General features: G+C 28.5%; 1 protein-coding gene across 3 annotated transcripts in view; it reads right to left on the reverse strand.

The window, feature by feature from the left end:
- Positions 1-20,051, reverse strand: part of LOC105253722 — a 125,006-nt gene that overhangs the window by 29,500 nt on the left and 75,455 nt on the right. For all 3 annotated transcript variants that reach the window (XM_011261935.3, XM_011261936.3, XM_011261937.3), the window contains 2 exons: positions 16,484-16,586; positions 4,335-4,471 (listed from right to left, as the gene is read on the reverse strand). In XM_011261935.3, the coding sequence (XP_011260237.1) occupies positions 4,335-4,471; positions 16,484-16,538 (192 nt within the window). In that variant the 5' untranslated portion in view covers positions 16,539-16,586. The remainder of the gene's footprint in view (positions 1-4,334; positions 4,472-16,483; positions 16,587-20,051) is intronic.

The raw sequence follows: 20,051 nt of genomic DNA on the forward strand, positions 1-20,051 counted from the left end.
TCACCGTCGAGTGTAAAGCTGCCTCCATGTCCGCATGCAATTTATTCGCCGTTCTCATCTGTAATTGGATCATTTCTGGCTTAGTAGTTTGACGAACGATGCAGCATCGATATCCGACTGGAAGGTGTCCAATGCGATTTAAGTGATATGCATACGTTAACACATTTATGCGATACACTTGACTGAGTATAGGTTATTTAATTTCCATTATAATTGCTTAATATATTTAAATACTTCATATGAAATAGATTTTTATTGTAATTTAATGTTATTGTAATTTGTTTATGAAGAGAAAAAACTTTCTGTGTATTTATTTAAATAATATATTTGCTTAAAATAGTATTTTCTTTTTATACAAATTTTTGTTAATTGATAGATCTGGCATAGAAATGAAGATATGTGATTTGAGAACTTTATGAACATGACTTTTCTTTTAAAACTTTATCATAAATCTTTATTCAGTATAAAGTACGTTTCAAATTTTTAATATCTGTATTGAGATATCATGCTATTTACATAAGAAAAGCAAGATATTCAAATTCTCGATAGAAATAATGTAAAATGTTCTTTTTAATTATTTCCATTTACATTATTTTTAATTATTTCCATTTACATTATTTTTAATCATTTTTCAAGAATTTTATTAATATCTCTTGATATTATAGAGAAAATGAAGCTTGACATATATTTTGCTTTGCGTCAATATGACAGTAATATAGAAAACTCGCAATGAAAATGTTGCATGTTAGATAATAATAAAGTAAAATAATATTTTTACTGAAACGAAACATTATGAAATGAGTTAAAGTCTTATTTAGAGCATAATATTTATATGGATTTTGATGTGAATATGATGTACATAGAGTATACATAGAGTATGATACAGAATATAATACAGGTATTATATGAATTTCATTTTTTTTTACTTTCCCTGCAGTAACACAAAATAACGAACAAAGAGCTGCTAAAGATCTTACGTATATCTAATATACATAACGTCTATCATAATTTGTAGACCACATGGATCTTGTCACAACAAACGAATAGGAGCGAGCATTCAATTGGACGTATCCTATGTTTGAATGGTAATGGTCAATGACAGGTCAAAGGTAACCCGCGATACTCTCCGGTTTAAAGGACAAAGGAAATGCAATTCTCTCATGCAATTTCCTCGCTAGCGCCGAATGAAGTGGCGGAATTTGGCACTTCAAAGACCGCAGGAATGGCATTGTCATTCCAGTGGTATCTACTTTTCATTCTGCTCTTGTTAGCTTTTTGTCGTTCTCTATCGATCGTATGATACTATACAGTCCTGGTTTCAATGCGTGAGATACACACATAAATTGAGATTAGTAACAATAAATTATACGTATATAAGATGTGGAAGATAATGAAATAAATTTTATTTCATAATAAGATATTTTTATTCTTTTGATTGAAAAGTTAATTAATTATTTTTTAAATATTTAGCTTTATATTTGTTATGCTTTATATTATCAAATTCATTATGTTACATATTGTACAAACAAAAAAATTTTCAAAATTTTTTTTCATTTCTAAAATAAAAGAAATCTTCACAAAATTATTTTTTGTATTTCCATTATTTCACTACAAACTATAAATTATTAAATTTTTCTTTTATTTATTTTATCGTCAAATACATTAATTAATACTGAAAATTTGTAGGATATTATAAAAACAAAATAAGATTTTATAGCATTTTTTCCTTATTACAGTAAAATACAAATCAATGAATAATAGAAATGATTATACGAAAGATTAACAGCTACAGAGAGATTAAATGCTAGCAATTCAATCATATTATTCGATAAATGAGCTTTATTTCTTGACAAGTTTTTAATGGAAAGTTACTACATACTGCGTTTTGCGTGAATTGCCGGCAAATTTTGATGCGGTGATCTCATTATTTTGTTACGATGTGTGTATTATATCGGATCTTTTCAAGCAAAATTGATTACCGCAGCAATCTATCCTTGTCTAGCAGATGGACGGAGGAGAGGTTACAAATTGCACGCGTACTCTCTTCAATCATTTGCTCTCGTCTCGGATAAACGATCAGCCTGATTTTTAACTTTCGAAAAAATTCCGATCGTATTAATTGCTTCGCGTTATTTCACAGGAACAATGTCGAGCGTGAAATACTCATCGTCAGAGAAACAGAGGGAATTAATTCGATTTTTTTGCGACCGCGTTGGTTTGATGGCCTCTGACAAACGGCTAACCACCGTTGAATCGACACCACTGTTGAGTTTACCGTGTAGACAGATCTAATTGGGATTGGCCGGCAGTGGTCGCACTGACAATTACACAGCGACATTTCTGTTGACGCGATGATGATTATCATTAAATTCGTGCTCTCTAATTGTCCGCAGTCACAAACAGCGTAAGGAAATGGATTGAGCTTAATTGGATTACATCATCAATTGTTTAGTATGATGAATCATTCTTTCTTTTTTTATCGTAAAAAATTCTCTCTATCGTGTTTTTATATAACAATATTTAGGTATATTTTGATGTAAACATTACATGTGAATGTATTGCATATATGAATATATATTGTATTATATGTATATATAAATATTGTTATTTATAACTCAATTTCAAATAAACATATTGTTGTATTTTTCTTATTCAAATATTCATTGGTTTGATTTTGATTTGAATTTTGATATTATTCAACAAATAAAATGCCTTGCAACTTTACCTAGATTTCTTGTAAAATATTGTAATAATCACGGTTATCGTCAACCACAAGTTTAATCGCTCTTGGCTATATTATAAGCGATCAAGAATAATATTTCATTTAAGCCACACAAGCCGTACGCAAACATTTTGAATAGGATCGTAGAATATACTGCGATAGTTTTGCCGGCATGTAAACAGATGTGTGCAATAATGATTTATATTATTTTATCATATATATTTTGTTTTCATATTTTAAAATTTATTTTTCAAGTTTCTCAATGCATTTTAATGATATGCTATACAACAAAGAAACACAGACATCGCATTTCTTTCTTTATTTATTAATATACTAGAGGAATTCAATTGAGAGGAATATTATCTGTTCGAGATTTCTGACTTATAAATATTTAATGATCTTTAATAAAGTTTCTTTTTAAGAAACCCGACTAAATTAAATTTTTAATTTCTATTAGATTATTTCATCACATATTTTAAATTGACAATTTTACGAGATCTTTCATTATTTGATAATGTTATTCATATTATTATCATCGATAATACATTGATGTTATGAAGATTCCAACGTGTAATCTGTTCTCAAGGTTACGCCATTATTGCAGTTCACTATATATAATCGATACAATTCTCTTCTCAAGTTACTGTGAAAATTGAATGAACGAGGAAGCGAAGTAGAAGAAAGGAAGATCGGGATGCAATTTCGTAGCATTAATATTGTAGAAGTGTCAACCATGAGCGGTGGTTGACTTGCTGAGAACTCTAGTTGTCTTCTCTACAGATAGTTATTTTGTATTCCGTTCTGAAAGGAATGAAATTGGATGTAAAAATTTATACATATTTTTCTCAGTGTGCGACAAATATGACAGAAACGATGTATATTTTAAAGAAATTTGAAAAAAGAAATGCAAAGAATTATAAAAAATTCTGGTATATAAATTAAAATTCGCGTACATTCTAGTACATTAATTAATTAATGTAATATTTAATTTGGAGGTTTAAATTATTTTCTTATGAAACTACACATAGAAACATGAATATTGTATTAAATCGTTGTATCCAATATATGTAAAGATAGAGTAAAGTGCGATATTCTGTATCGAAAATTATAGAAAAAAATTATATGATTATTTATTAGAGTTTTATTTTTTATAACATGTTTTTTATTTATTATATATATATATATATATATATATATAATATTAAAGAGTTTTTAATTATTAAATTAAATTAATTAATTTAATTTTGTAATTGTGCTACACTGATGATAATGGTAGTCTAAATCTTTCACAATTATTATTTTAGTAATTTTATTTTTATATAGTAATGTACAAACATCATCGTATCTACTTACAGATTCATATTTGTTCGTACCAACGAGGTGGTCAGGCGCATCTCATGATAGACATAAATATGCATATGTCGCGTGTAGTTCTGTGTGCATACGATACTGTTAAACACAAGCCAAATTTCCTCCGTGTCTATCGGCCGCGTATAATGCATGTGCACGTATTGCATTATATGACACCCATATACGCGTGCTTTTAGGCGCGTATACCCATATTAAATGTACATATTTGCGTGCATATCGTCGGCTATGTATATGTACTTACTATTCCGGGGCTGTTGAATCGACAAGGCAGTAGAGCGTTCCCGCTGCTTTGTGCTAAAACATCTTTGACAGATTTGGACTTCATGTAGGGGTCAATGTCGCTTTCCTTCATCGATCCACTTTGTTCGATTGCACCGTCTATAAATATTTAGTAGAATTTAAATATTAGTATTCTTTTTAAATTATTTATAAAAATTTATATCTAATATGCTCTCATAATTGATACTTAAAATATATCGTAAAAAGTTAATTAAAAATAATTTGTATAAATTATAATTTAATTTAACTTTAATTAAAAAATATTAATAAATGCTAAAATTAATCTTAATTTATTAACACTAATTCTTATAAGTAACTTTAATTAAATCTTGCTTATTGATGTTTAAATATAAATACTTATTTATAATTAATATTTATAATAAATAATTTAATTATATTATATATCATTTAATTGAATTTAATAAAAATAATATTAATAAATTAAATATATATATATATATTTTTTTAATTTACTAAAATTATAATGTATTATTAAACATTGAATTTAAAGTAACTTTGATCGAAATTAAATGTTCATACTTCATCATTTTGTGCCATTCGAAAATTTCGATGACAGTTACATCAATTAGATTAAGAAGACAATCAACTTTTTTAATCAAATCATGTTCGTTAAGTCTTTAACGATCTCTTAATTTTCTTGTTCTATTTTCGTTAATTGGAGATGGTTGTTAAATCGTTTCTAGCTAACGATCCATTTAGAAATGATTAAGTGGATTGTCATACTAACAATTTAGTAAAAGTTTATGTAAAACTCAAAATTGGAAATAGACTTGAATTGAAAGAAAATGTCAAGAGATTAGACCAAGCATTCTAGTTAAATTTGGGAATTGAGAAATGGATTTCATAAAATGGATATCATAAAAATTTATTACAATTTATTTATTTATTTATTTATTTATTTTTTATTTATACTAAACATAATATCGAGAGAAAAAGAAAATATAATTGTTTTTTTTAAGATTTATTAAAAATATGTACCTGTAATATAAATATTGACGAAGAATTTATTCCATATTTGCGATTGCAAATTCCATTTTTTGTAACAAAATAATACTCTTATACCGTATAATACGATTTATCGCATCTCGTACATAATGATCATAAAATATATAAGTATACTTAGGGAAAACGGATATTTTGTTTCTCTAATTAAATTAGTAATAAATTCCAATAACAAAAGTACGTTGTATAATTGGCAAATATTTTTCCTCCACTGAATAGTGCTTCGAATTTCATAATGCTTGCTAACTGATTATTGCATAAAAGGATTATTAATGTAATTATCATATTTAACAACACATGCAAATAATGTATAGCTTATTTTTAAACTCGTAATACTTGAAACTTGACCGTGCTGTTTGTTACTCATTGAAATTATTATTTGATATCGAATATATAATCCGAATGTAATCCGTGAAATATAATATAAATAGGTCACATAAGAAATAAGTATAATCTGTGTATACGTGAGAATGTTTCATTAAAATTTTATTATTAATACACGAGTATCACTCAATTATTATATATTGTTTCAATTATAAATTCTATATTTTTTTTCTTTAGCGAAGATCTGGATATTTTTCGTGTATTTAAATTTACATAATCTTTTTAATAGAAGCTTAACACAATTTGTACGATATCAAAGAATTTTTGCAAAGAAAAAAATATATTTAAAATTCCGTTTTCAATTGAATACACTTTTTCAATAAATTTAACAAATTTGATAAGATATTTAACGTTGAAAATTACAATTAGCAGACTGAAATTTAGTCTGGCTCTGCTTTATTAATGGGATTGCTGCGAAATGCTGACGTGTGTTTACACTTTCATTATTGCAAGAAGTCATTTGAACAGTCAACATGTGCATGTTTGGACTAAAGCGTTGCAGCTTTCCTCTTGGTGTCTACATCTACCTACATTCAATAGACTGAGGATATTGAAGATTATGTTGCCATACATGTGTATGATTAGTTCAGATTAGACCCGACTGAATCGGTAATGGCTGCGTAGCGTATTGCATATCGCCAGTCGCGTACAGTTTACCTTAGAGTTCGCATTCATGTATATTACAAACTATGAATAAAGAGACAAGAGGAAATTGTGTTCGAGCGTTACGTTCTCAGTACTGTAATCTGAAACAGCGTACTAAAATAGTAAGCGAATAGTTATCTGTATGACACACAATATCGGTTCCACTATCGATAGAGTATTTATAATGGGCTTACAAGACGATATCTCTCGTCCTCATTATGAGGATAATATCGTGATATTATAAGCACAAAGTATGTATCAATTATGTGTGATTGTTGATACGGAAGGTTTTAATGATAAAGGAATTTGTTTCAGAATATATTAATATAAATATTATTGGAATACATTTGAAAATAAATATTTATGGAATACATTTGATAATATTAAAGACATAAAATGTACATATTAAATATATTATTGCATTGATTTTACATTGCAATTTCAAAGACAAAAAATCCATTAATATGATTTAACAAAAATTGGAAGAACCAGATATAAGTTGTCAAAAGAATGAATATAAATTCACAAAAATAGTACTATAAAATGTTTTGCTATGTTTCTATAATAGCAAAAATAATTATTTCAATTAATTTACTCAAAGTATCTAACGCGAGAAATGTTTAATATATTTATTTCTCATTTTTAAGATTATTTAAATATTTCAAATAAGATAAGAATTTTAATTAATACACAATTGAATTATTACTTCACGTCAAACTTTTTAATCAATAAGGAAAATAATTTATATATGAATACTTTTATTTTTTATTATAAGTCACATATCACATATTATTTTGTTCACTTTTGCATCGTGTTTTTTCTGGAAGATAATTTTTTCTGCCACTTCCATTGATATCTATCTTATTCGATCGATGAAAACGCGGTCATCTGTTACTCGCGTTGACTTTAATATACGAGCATCAAAGTGCGAACGGTCGACCGAGCACGAGAATAAATTGGCGAAGGTTCGTAAGTAGGTGTCGCAAGTTTGCCCCGCGCTACGGTATTGCCAAAGTTCAACTCGCTTCGGAAACAGCCGAAACTTTTCCACCGGGGATTGATTCGCTTCCGGCGCTCCGTCGTACGTATCGCGCTTTTCCGCGATTGTGTCCCATCTCGCGGAAACTCTGAGACGGCTGTCTCGATTTACACCATGGATCGCTTTCCAAAGGCAACAATGCCGTTTTGCGACGTGTCCGTCCATGTGTCGTTGGTCCCGTGGCTCATGCAGTTCCGGACCAGTTATCGTCGTGTAACGTATGTGTAACGACTTCGCGAGCCACCGTCGTAAACCGAATTGCATCGGTCCGAGAATATTATATACGGCGACGTCGAGTTATGCCGGTGACATTTGGCGCATCGAATAGCTTCGCAAGATCGAGAAATTCGCTTTCGGTCGAGTGTCGACGCTAGATGGAATTTTTATGACCGAATGTGTTAAAAATATTATATCGCTCGCGCATCGTGAGATAGGCAGTTTCCGTGTCAGCTCATTCAAAATGCATTGGACAATGCCTACGACTGCGTGTACTATGTATCTCGCAGTGATAAAACATTCCGAAAATGCTATTTTATCGGTTGTGGAATATCGTAAGAGAAGTAGCCTGAATAAATCGTCTTTTGTGATATATTTCTCGCACGGTCGAATCTGAAAGAAAGAAAAATAGCGATAGCTCTGGAGTATTCTGTATACTTCGTAAAATTTCTATACGTAAGCTAAGTTCATTCCTTTTTAATACAATATTTTTAATATAATACTTTTTCAATATAACATTTTATATTATTAACAGTTTTACCAAGAAATAGCACGAGTGGAAATAATTTACTACTTTTAATGATAAAAAAATTTTGAAGTTTATTTAAGAATTATTTGAAAAATTCGCGAGAGAGATGTATACTTGCCGCAATACAAATGTAACGAAGCTTTCGTTGATAATTTTCGATGTACATGACTGTACAGAATAGTCAATGTTACCGGAAATTGCTATGTTAAGCTACACCGCGTGTTCAGAAAGTATAAAGCGCTTTTAGATATACATGCATTACATTGCCGTTGCGCTTATGCATATGCAAAGATGATAATTTGACAACTCGAGATATTCCGCGCTATATATCCTTTACTATGAGATTACTAGCCTTTTAGTACATGAATATGTCAAAACTTCCCTTGTCAACCTTCCATGTATCAACTTCGAACAGTGTCTTAAATCGAAATGTAGGTATCATGCAAAATTGTTATACGGAACATTTGTAATATTATAGAACAGATCAAGAAATGATTAAATAGATCAATAGATTAAATGATAACAGAAGATTCGCAGTTTTTTATTGTTATTAGAGAAGATTATTCTTCAAAAGCATTAAGAGAAAAGGCAATTCTTTCAGTTTTTAAAAGAATAGATGTTTATGTGTCTTACAATATGAATATAAGTATTATTAGGAAAGAAACCATTAAAATTTTTTGATAATAATGATATATATATATATATATATATATATATATATATATATATATAAGCATGTTTGTATATTTAATATATTTATTATGATGTTTTATATTTTATATTATATTTTATATCTCAATATTTTTTTCGTACGTTATTTTCGATTGCAACATTTGTCATTTGCATTTTAGAATTACTATTTATTATGGTTTTCGTACTATTTATTCGTTTTATTCGAATCTAAATTTGAGTCTTGAAATATAGATGTATATTTTATGGTTCATACATATATCAAGTTGACGAGGTTACACCGTGATATAACGCGATAGTTATTACACTGATGGCACAGGTGTTGCTTCTGGTTGCTTGTCAACAGGTTTGCATCGCCTGACTCTGTATGCGGTCAACATCACTAGTGAAACATGTACATGAACATGTAAAGCAATATGCTTTGGATTCGGTTTTAGTGAAAATAATGTTTATTTCTTATCATCCACTTATAATGGATTACTTGTATAATGTTTATTCTTTATCATCCACTTATAATTGAATTTAATATTTAAACTAAATTGATCGAACTTTTATTAATTTATATATATATATAAAATTTTATAAAATTATTAAATAATTAAATAATTAAATTATAACATTATTATTAATTTTATTAATAATGATTAAATTAAAATAAAATTGACACATATGTATTCATATTTATGTAAGATATTCATGCAAGAATAAAACAATAAATAAATTTTCTTATTATTATTTATTTACTTAAGCAGCATTTTGGATATCTTGTGAGTAAATTTTGTTCGAATATAAAATTTCGATTTTAAAATCTCGTAATTCCAAGATGTAATCCTATTTTTCTCATATTGTTAGCGGCGACAAATTAGTAATAAAATTTTCAAAAAGGCTGCAAAAGAGAAATGCAATTTAAAATATTTCAGCAATGTAGCAGGAGAGAGAGGGTACCGTTAAGCGAAAGATGATGCCGGGAAAGGATGGAGACAACCCCTCGCGGCTTATACATGCACGGCGAATCTTAAATTCCGAGCCTACCGCGATAATCTTGTCCCCTCTATCCCGCCATACTTCCGCATAACCGAGTGAATAACTAGCGTAATTGCCGGCGACCTAGTTGCAACCGACGCCGGAGGTTGCATTTCGAATACGACAGCTAACGGGATAGAGAAGGCATGCTATATATGTATACCGAAGACCGAGAGCGATGTATAAAGGCTCGCCGTTACATTGCGCGTCAAGATTACACTTCGCGATTTCGTATCGGGGGATTAATCATCCGCTCGCGCTTTAATTACGATTGTCGGTGTTTTACACGAGGTGACGGGATACGCGCGAATAATCGCACCAAGTTGTCTTGCCAACGATTGCCATGCAGAGCATTATATGTATTTATATAAGTAACTCAGCCGTTCAGAATTCGCAAATCTTAATTTAATGTTTACGAAGGAAATATATAATATATAAGAATATTTATATAAATATATTCATTTGACATTTTATTGATGATGAATCATGATAATTTAATAGAAATGATGAATGAAATTAGTCAATTTTTAACTAACGATAAAAGATGCAATAATAAAAATTTCCAAAAACTTTCAAAATTATTTTCTTAAAATATTATTTTCTTAAAGATTATTTTGAAAATAAATTATATAATTTTTTTAAAAATTAGATTTTATATAATTTTTTTTATACAAATTCTCAATTCTTTAGTCATTCTGTATAAAGTTATTAAAGTATAATTATCAAAAATGAATTCTTTACAAATTTACAATTTCGATATATTCGATGAAATATGAAACGTTTGAAATTTTTTGTAATATCGTATATATGAAGAAACTCATTATAAGTGTATATTTATAATATAATGTATGCATTTGTGCACAATAAATTCTAGAAATAGTACAATTAAATTCACTTTACGAAGAGAAATCATCTAATCTGCGCTTCGTATATATATACACTATACAGTCTTTCATGCATTAATACATCTGTGCGCTGCCTTGTCGTGATTCTATCGCCCCATTGATCAACTTCAGCGGTTAAAGTTGCCGACAACTCACGATAGAGACACGATCGATAACGAAAGGGCTTTGACCACCGTCGCACAAAGGTCTCGTGCGCATAGGAAAGCCATCAATGTCTAAAGATCTATTTAGACGAAATGATTTTTAATACATTATGACAATCAATATTTCGAAACTGTCTCAAAATTGTTTTGAAGCTCTTTTCGGATATAAGTTGATTTAAAATAATGGTTCTAAATAAATCATTTACTTCAAAAATTAATTCGCCTATTAATTAGTAAATTTAATGTATTGGGATAAGATCTTGATATCTTTTTTTAAATTTGATAACTGGAATAGAATCAAGGTATCGTAAAATGTTTGAATATTCTAAAATATACGAGATACACATACATACATATATATATATATATATATATATTCGATTTACGTTAAAAAATCGAAATATGTTAGGAGTAAAATTCCTAAACTTAAAGACAATCTTTTCTTGTACAATACGATACACACAATTGCATAGTGTATATTATACAAAATTTTTATATCATGTTTTATAATATACCATATTTTATATATATTATACATATATTTAACAGCATATAAAATTTATTTTGATATTATAAAATATTGCATTTGCTATTATATATAAAAATATTTAAATGGAAAATAGCGTCATGTAATATGCATTACAATTTCGTGCGATAAAATCTCAATAACAGTTGTTATCCAAGGATAATACTCAATGTCTCTGTTCGTGTTTTCAAGCTGAAATATTTCGCTGGAAAGTTCAAGCGTTTTAACGGATCCAACGAATAATATTGTACGAATATAATTGAGTTTTTGTCGGAACATGTATCTACCGTAATCCTGAAAATTGACGCTTAAATATGGATACATATATACTTTGTTATATCCAATCACATACATCCTATGTTTTCTTTCATAGATCGATAGTTCGCACGCAAAAAATTTTTTATAGACTATCACACACCGTTTATACTTACAAAATATTCAATGAAATAGATTGAATAAACTTTTTAATCTATCAATCAATAGATTTTGTATGAAATATACACCATGTTTGTGTCTACACAGAATTCGATATCATGTAAACAATTTCTATTCTTCAACGGTAAATTAGTAATAATAAATCAAATAGTGAATTATTTAATAGATATAAAATATAAATCAAATCGATGGTGTTTAAAAAAAACGAAAAATAATCGTATTTATTTTAACTTGCATATCTTCCTTTTCTTTCTTTATTTTTCAAAATTTTATAAAATTCTTTATTTTGTATTATTACTTTTGTATAGCTATTAATGCTAATAATTTATTAATGCTAATAATTTTCAAAATATCGGTTTTTGCACTAGCACTTTATTTTCTTTTTGGCTTCATTCAATATAAATTATTATTGTTTGGTGATAGCAAGATCTTGAAAATGAATGTTTCCGCAGCAGTGATAAATATATCATATAGATTCAAACGCACATGATATCGATGCAATCAGAACATCATGATGCCATTTCAAATTGCGCGACGATTAAAAAGTTATGACGATGGGATTCATTTGCTTTCGTTTTCCCTCTGCGATTCTCTTACAATATATTCGCAATTAGCGGAATATTAAATTCTCGGCTTGGCTTGCATGTCTCTTCTAGCAAAGCATATGTGTTATTTGCACGCGAATACAATCGATATTATTTAAGTTGTAGGCATTCGAATTTAAGGCCAATTTTAAATCTATAATTTGCGATAAAATAGAATTCTACTTATATGTGTCACATGTGTATGTATGATATATTTATATTTTGAATATATATATCTATTTTATTTTTTCAAATAGTTTTTGTATCATACAATTGTGAAATTATAAATAGAATTGTAAAAAAATTTTGTCGCGGATTATTGACTCTCTAAACTTACTTTCATTTAAATATTTAAATTCATGTGAAATATTCATAAAAATATGTATAAAATTGTGAAATCTGAAAACATGCATGTAGTTGCAGAAAACATGCATGTAGTTGCAGAATATACATATATATTATTGAAGTTTATTTTTTATATTGAAAAAATTATCAAATTAATAACATATTTTGTTTAAAGAAACACTTTTTATGTGTTATTCTACTAATATAATTTCATAGCATTAAAAATTAATTATTTTTCTCTTTATCTTTATGTATTATATGTTGCTGAAAATATAATTTGTAGATTTATTAAAAATTTTGCAGTTATATGAAATTTATATGTTAAAACCGTTTTCTAAAATTGAACTGTTCGTGTTGGTTTCGTTACTAATCACCGCAAGTTCTATTATTGACTATAGCTGCTAGGAAAGAAACCACTACGTGCTCCGCAGTAATTAACTCCTACTAGTCTGTATGTGCAAAAAGCACATTGCGCGGTGGCAGTTAGTTAGAGGTAATTTGCTAATCTAATTGACGGCAACTTTATCATTTTATCATGAAATAATTGAGATAGATCTTTTCAATTTATCAAATAAAAATGTATTTAAAAAGTGCAATATAAATAAAATATTAATTTAAAGACTTTACGGTAAAAACATTTTTATGGTAAAACATTTTATATAAAATGATTGCTTATTATAAATATTATAATAATTCTCTAATTTATTATTTAAGAGAATTAAGTGTTATTAATAATTTCTTTTAATGAGTGTTGATATTGTATTTTTAAGAGAGATTTTGTCGTTTATATATATATATATATATATATATATATATATATATATATATATAAATCTAACAAGAAAACAGCAATTTCCGGATTTTAATGAAAAATAATAAAATTTGAAAAATAAGAAGACAATGAATGTTTTTCAGTGTATTAGTTTAATTGTAATTTGCTATGTTAAAGTGTCACATTTCTTCAGTAGAACAAAAGATAATGGCGGTATATTCGGTTTTGTTTCGGCTAATTGTACAAATTAAGTTTGTCATTACCACGCTATGTACTGCAGTTAAGGAACACCGGCAGTTTCGTTTACTCGTGCACATTTTCATCGCTTCCATCTTGTCGGAAACGATGTTTTTTTTGTATTTTACTGGTTCTCTTCTTTTGTTTCGTATTGTTACTAATGTTCATTAGAGGTAATATAAAATAACTTGATATGTCAAATCGTAAAAACTATTAAAAATTATTTCTTCAAGAATATTACTGATTAATATAATACTTCATAAAATGTAATGTTATAAATTTCAAAATTCAAGTCTATAAAATTTATATATTTCACAAAATATATATAATAATTCTGTTTTTGAACGCTTATTTGTGCAGCAATTTACCGAAGATGAAAAAAAATAGAAAAATGTGAAAAATATCGAAATATCTCTTTATAAAATAAGTAATTGTGTACAAATCAAATTTTCGCTGGATTAAGAGAAAAACATGCGTTGATGAAATACGTAGACTGCACAAGCGTATGCGTATAATTGCAGGTGCACGTGTAAATTGTAACGAAACACATCAACAACCGACGAGGTCTTATGACCTACTGAAAAATAAATGTTTTCATGGAATATACCGTGCACGGAGCTTTACGATTTAGATGTCGACGTTTGAAATGAGGCGCACGTTGCACCGGAATTTTGCAGTTTTACCGCAATCGTTTCTCCCGACTATTTTCCCTTCCCTTCCTTCCTCCCTACGCGCATCATATTTGCGAGATGCAATAAGTTGCGTTAGCTCCTCTCGTATTTCTCCTCACGATTGCTGTAGTGCCATGCATTATCATGGTAAGGACCAGGTCTGGCTATATTCTCTTGGGATCTCGAATGATCCTGACGTGCGCAAGTTAAAGCCTCCTTGTGTAGTATCGGAGATCGATTTGTTCTGGATATCTGATAGCATAAAATTTCTTATCGTTCAATAAAAGGCGCAGCATGTTAATTTTATAGTGAGTTAAAGGGAACGTAGAACATTTGATTTTAAAAGTTTTTTTATCTGTCAACGAGAAATTTATTAAAATATATATATATATATATATATATATATATATATATATATAATTTTTGAAGTACTATTGTTCGTTTAAAATAAAATATAAATTTTTTTATCCAATTATTGAGATAAGATGATTCATGTTTTTTACATTGATATATTTGGATAATTATTGTTTCATGATATTCAATCGTTAAGATGTTATAATAAATATATTTAGTAAGTTGTTTGACTCGAATAGCATTTCGTCGTCTTGTCTTGGTTAAACGATCTCATTAAGTTCTATTTATATTCCCGTCTTATATGCAAGCATTAAGATTTATACATAAATTAACTACTAACGACTTACAGTTAAAAGCGTTTGCTCTTTCATCGCGGTTTTCATACATATAGTATATTCTCGAAAATGGGCTAAGTCGCGCTGAAGTTTCGTCCTAGATACGTGTACGGTGATAAATCTGTGTTAACGTAAGCGAGACAATGTAATATAGCATGTACAGTGTCGCTACATGTCATTCGAAATTTCTGCTTTTATTTGCTATCTATGAATTGTGGTTTATATAAAGAATAACAAGATATACTGATACTGATATTCACAGTTTAATGTTTATACCAGATGTATTTCTGAAATTTTTATTTTATGACCTGTCAAATTTTTGAACGTAAAGAAGGCAGAGGTGGGAGGAATGGAGAAAAATTCATGATAAATCAATAAGATTTACTATTCAGTTAGCTCTACATTTTTACATACAAGTGAATATACTTTTTAAAAATTTATTGTTGTACGCATAAATTTTAAGATCAATGTTTAAGGTCAATGTTTTTCAAGTTTTTAGTTTGCATCATATAATTCTTTAAATGTTCTTGAAGTAAATAAATTGTAAGATGAAAATATCTCTTTTTACAACCATTATTTTTACTTACATATATTTCACTTATATTTCATATATCTTTTTTATGGTAAAACTTTTACCATGTTCTTTTTAATTAACGGTTTTCTTAACTTGACTAGAATGAAATATGCAGAGAAGCAAAAAAGATATTTTTGATATAGGCCAGTAGTAATGCATGTATAAAACTCTAAATTTTTGTGTAATTTTTATATTATTTATAATATAATATTTATTATATTTTTAAAGTAATTCGTAATTTAGTTTTTAATAATATTTTTATAAGTAATTATGTATTAATAAATTAATATAATTATTTATTAATGAGATTTCTTTGTATATATGATATTGTTCTTGTTGATTGATGTTATGTAATTTAATAAACTAGGAACATCATTATTAGATAAAATATATCTCAACAATTTGCGATATAAATGCAAGATACACGTATTGCAATTTGCTGCATCTTTCGATCTCTGTCAAGAGATTATCATGCCCGAATTACACGAATGAGGATGCTCGTTAATCATGGTAATTTGTTTAACATGTCAATTAATTATCGACTCTAGTCAACCAGACGTGCAAGTTTCAAAGAGCGCTACTGAAAGCGAAAGATTCATATTTCAACGTAACGTTCCGCGTTTTATCCTGACGTCATTGCATTTTCCGGCGAACGCAACATTGAAGAAGAGCTTCACTTACGGATCGGGTGTATCAATGATGCCAGTAACGGCAGGATCAATAGGAACGGGGCCATGACGGCTTCGATTCAAACGTCCATCTCGCGTTCATTCATGAGGCCGATCTATAACAGAAAAAAGGCGCATGCAATCATATTAATAGTTCTCTTCTCGAATGCAATGAATGCACCGCAGCAATAGGCTCTTCATGTCACCGAGACTGGTGTTCATTATTTCGATAATCGATCAAGTATCGCGTTGGATGCGAACGAATCAATTCATCCACTCTCCATTTTATGCAACCGCTTTTCATCCTTTATTCTTTTTTCTATTCGATGCATTTACTACAATTTTTATTGCACCATTTTTCGAAAAACAAAGAGCTCTGATTTAGTTACAATTATTGAAAATGAATTATCTTTCAAATTGACTTTAATATAAAATTTTCAACAAAATTGACTTTAATATAAAATGTATATTATTATGATTTTATTTTTTTTTGTATGTTATTTTCTTTATATATAATATTTAATTATTATATTTAATATTTAATAATTAGTTATACAAATTTATTTAGAATAATAATATCAGCAAATAAACATACTGTAATCTATAAAGTAATTTGAATTGTATATAAACTTACTCTTAAATTTATAAACTTTATATCCTAATATCTTTATATGATTTCATCGACATATTTTACATTTTATAGTAGTGCAGCTATCGAGATAACATAATAACTTAATGTTACAGTCTATAACCGCGATTATAAATATAAATGGTGATGTCGATAAAATACTATTCAAAGATTTTAGCTTCTCCTCTTTTCCTCTCTTTTCTTTTGTGGTTACATATGTGTCTGTTCCATATTAAATAATAATATTTATATTCAACCCAGTTAATATTTAAAAAAAAACTTTTATACTTTTATATGTTTTCTTACATACTTAATGTCTGTCAAATGTGTTGGTAACTTATATTCCGATATTTCGTATGCAAAAACTTGGTTTGACCTATTACTTTTTTTATTCTAATCACAATATTTGCTGAAAAAACATTTGCGCACGATAAAGCTCTCAAATTATGCAAACTCTCGTAAAACCAGCGGTTTTTAATAGGTATCTCGTCAGTAATAATGGAGAACGACGGAAGCTTATTCGCAACACGCTTAACTTTGCTGCACTCGAAGCAGCAGAGCTGTCTAATGTGGATCATGTTCGTCATTATTAGCTCGAAGGAGAAAGGAGAATGAGGGCCATTGCGGAAGAGAGAACAAAAGATGGATAAGGAGTATAATGGAAAACAAAGGAGTTTTCAACGAGCCTCGTTTGTGGCCCTCTAAGTCCCATCATATTCAGAGATTACGTATATTCCTTTACCGAAATTATGGTTGATATATAATATTGCGATATTGACTGCAATTACAATTAGTGATGGAATCAATTTGCGACATTGATTCTGATTTAATTCATTTATCAAAGATTCATTTCGCGAAATCGTATTGATGTAGTGAAATATGTGAAGTACTCGATTTCGAAATTTGATGCTGTTATGTGCCAGAGTGATTACTAATTGATCATGTAATAATGTATAACGATAGCATTAACGATAGTATCAAATGTTTCAAAGCAATAATAGAATGAAGATATTTTTAAAAATTTCGTTAATAGAAAAATTTTGCATACCATATGTAATAATTAATTACATTTATAAAAATTTTCGAAATATCATAAATTCAGATAATCATTATCTCATTTTAATTAATAGATAAATGAAAATCAGATTTGTATTAACATTATATAATCAAAATTATGGACTTCAAAATTAATAAATAATATGTGAATAATATGTTTATCGATTTTTTTGGATGTTTTAATTTTTATTACTAAAGTGTATAATAGATTTAAAAAATATGTTATTCTTTATGTGATGTAAGATTTAAAAAAAATTTTTTTAAATCTTACATCTGAAAAATTCGAAAGCTTCAAACACACACGTGAAATCTTTCTATTAAAAGAAAAAATATTAATAATAAAGTATATCGAGTGAATCAAAACATCAATTCTTCTTCATAAATTATGCAAATTTGTTATTTGTTATGTAATTATCCCTTTGTTACTAATTATAACTTGTATGAAACTATTTGTATCGATGGTCGCAATACTGTCTTACTAACAGATATAGCTACGACAAATGCGTTCCTGTATCACGGACGTTGATAGACATCGACAATGTATCGACAATGTTAATCTATTTCGCCAAAGGGCTACGCCGTCCATTTCCATGTTACTTGTATCACACAGCAGCATCGGACTGTAACTTAATTTCCATAGAAGTACTGTAGGAAGGTTTAATCAAGTTGGGAAGATTTTTAGTGCACTTGCTTGCGTGACAATGAGTGAATTAATTGAACTTACGAATTTAACTTAACGAATCGTTAAGTACTACAGATGTACAATATTTATAATTCGTTTGAATGGTATAATCGAAAAAGATATATCTTTAGATACAAAAGTAAAAAAATTAGAGAAAATAATTCTTTAGTAGGTTTAACAATAAATTTCCAATAAATGTTTCTAAAAAGATTTCTGGTTATACATGAGTTTATAAAATTAGATTTAATCACATTTCCGAAAACATTCAAATTTACTTAAAAAAATCTTGTTAATTATATTTAATAATTTAATTGTAATTAATTATAATTACAATTATAATTATTTATAATATATATATTTCGTGTTCGTAAAAAAATTAATTTGACAATTTCTTTTTGTTAAAATTAAATCGACTTCTCTAAAATAAAATGAAAGCTGAAAAAAACTGGCTAGAAATAAGCAATCAATTGTAATTCATCGATCTCGATGTGATTGAACTTTTTTCGCTTCAATGAACGGATATTTCCGCTTTTCGACTAAAAATATTTTTTTTTTGCATGAATTTGTTAAACCTGCTCTGGGCAAACGTTTATCTTGATATTTTACATGTTAACCCAGATTACACACAGAACCGGATTTACTCAGGTCTACGTCACAAACCGTCGAGGACCCATCTCGAATTACGTAAACCGCGAACGAGACCTATATCGATCAGATTGATTTCAACGTGAAGCAGCTTTGCTATGCGGCTCCGCTTCAACCAACCGAACTAAAATGCACTCCGTATTAAGGGAAAATAAAAATAGCATGTATAACATACTGAAAAAGTGCAGTTGGTATACGGCAAGTAGGGTTGCCGATGCTGTAAAATTTCTTTCGCTTCATATTTCATATCGGACGTACGTGTATGCCGGGCTTTACATCTACTTTCGCTACTGTCTTGGCTGCTCTCCTTCAACCGATCTCACGGCACGGTTGCTCTCCCTTTCGAACTGTTTTTTTATTCCTACTCCGAATGTTCGCGATGATAAATAGTTAGCTCTACCAAGCTGCTCAAGTCGTAAGGTTTAGAAATTATTAGTCTTGCACGTTTTCTCGGCGTGGGTAAAAAAAGAGAAGAAAAAAGAAACCCGTGCTATTTCTCGCTGCAGTATTTTCACCAACTTTATATCTACTTCCTCACTCAACGAAATTTTATATAATGAATGAACGTTC

This window comes from Camponotus floridanus, unplaced genomic scaffold, assembly GCF_003227725.1.
Source record: "Camponotus floridanus strain SB8 unplaced genomic scaffold, Cflo_v7.5 scaffold14, whole genome shotgun sequence".
NCBI lineage: Eukaryota > Metazoa > Arthropoda > Insecta > Hymenoptera > Formicidae > Camponotus > Camponotus floridanus.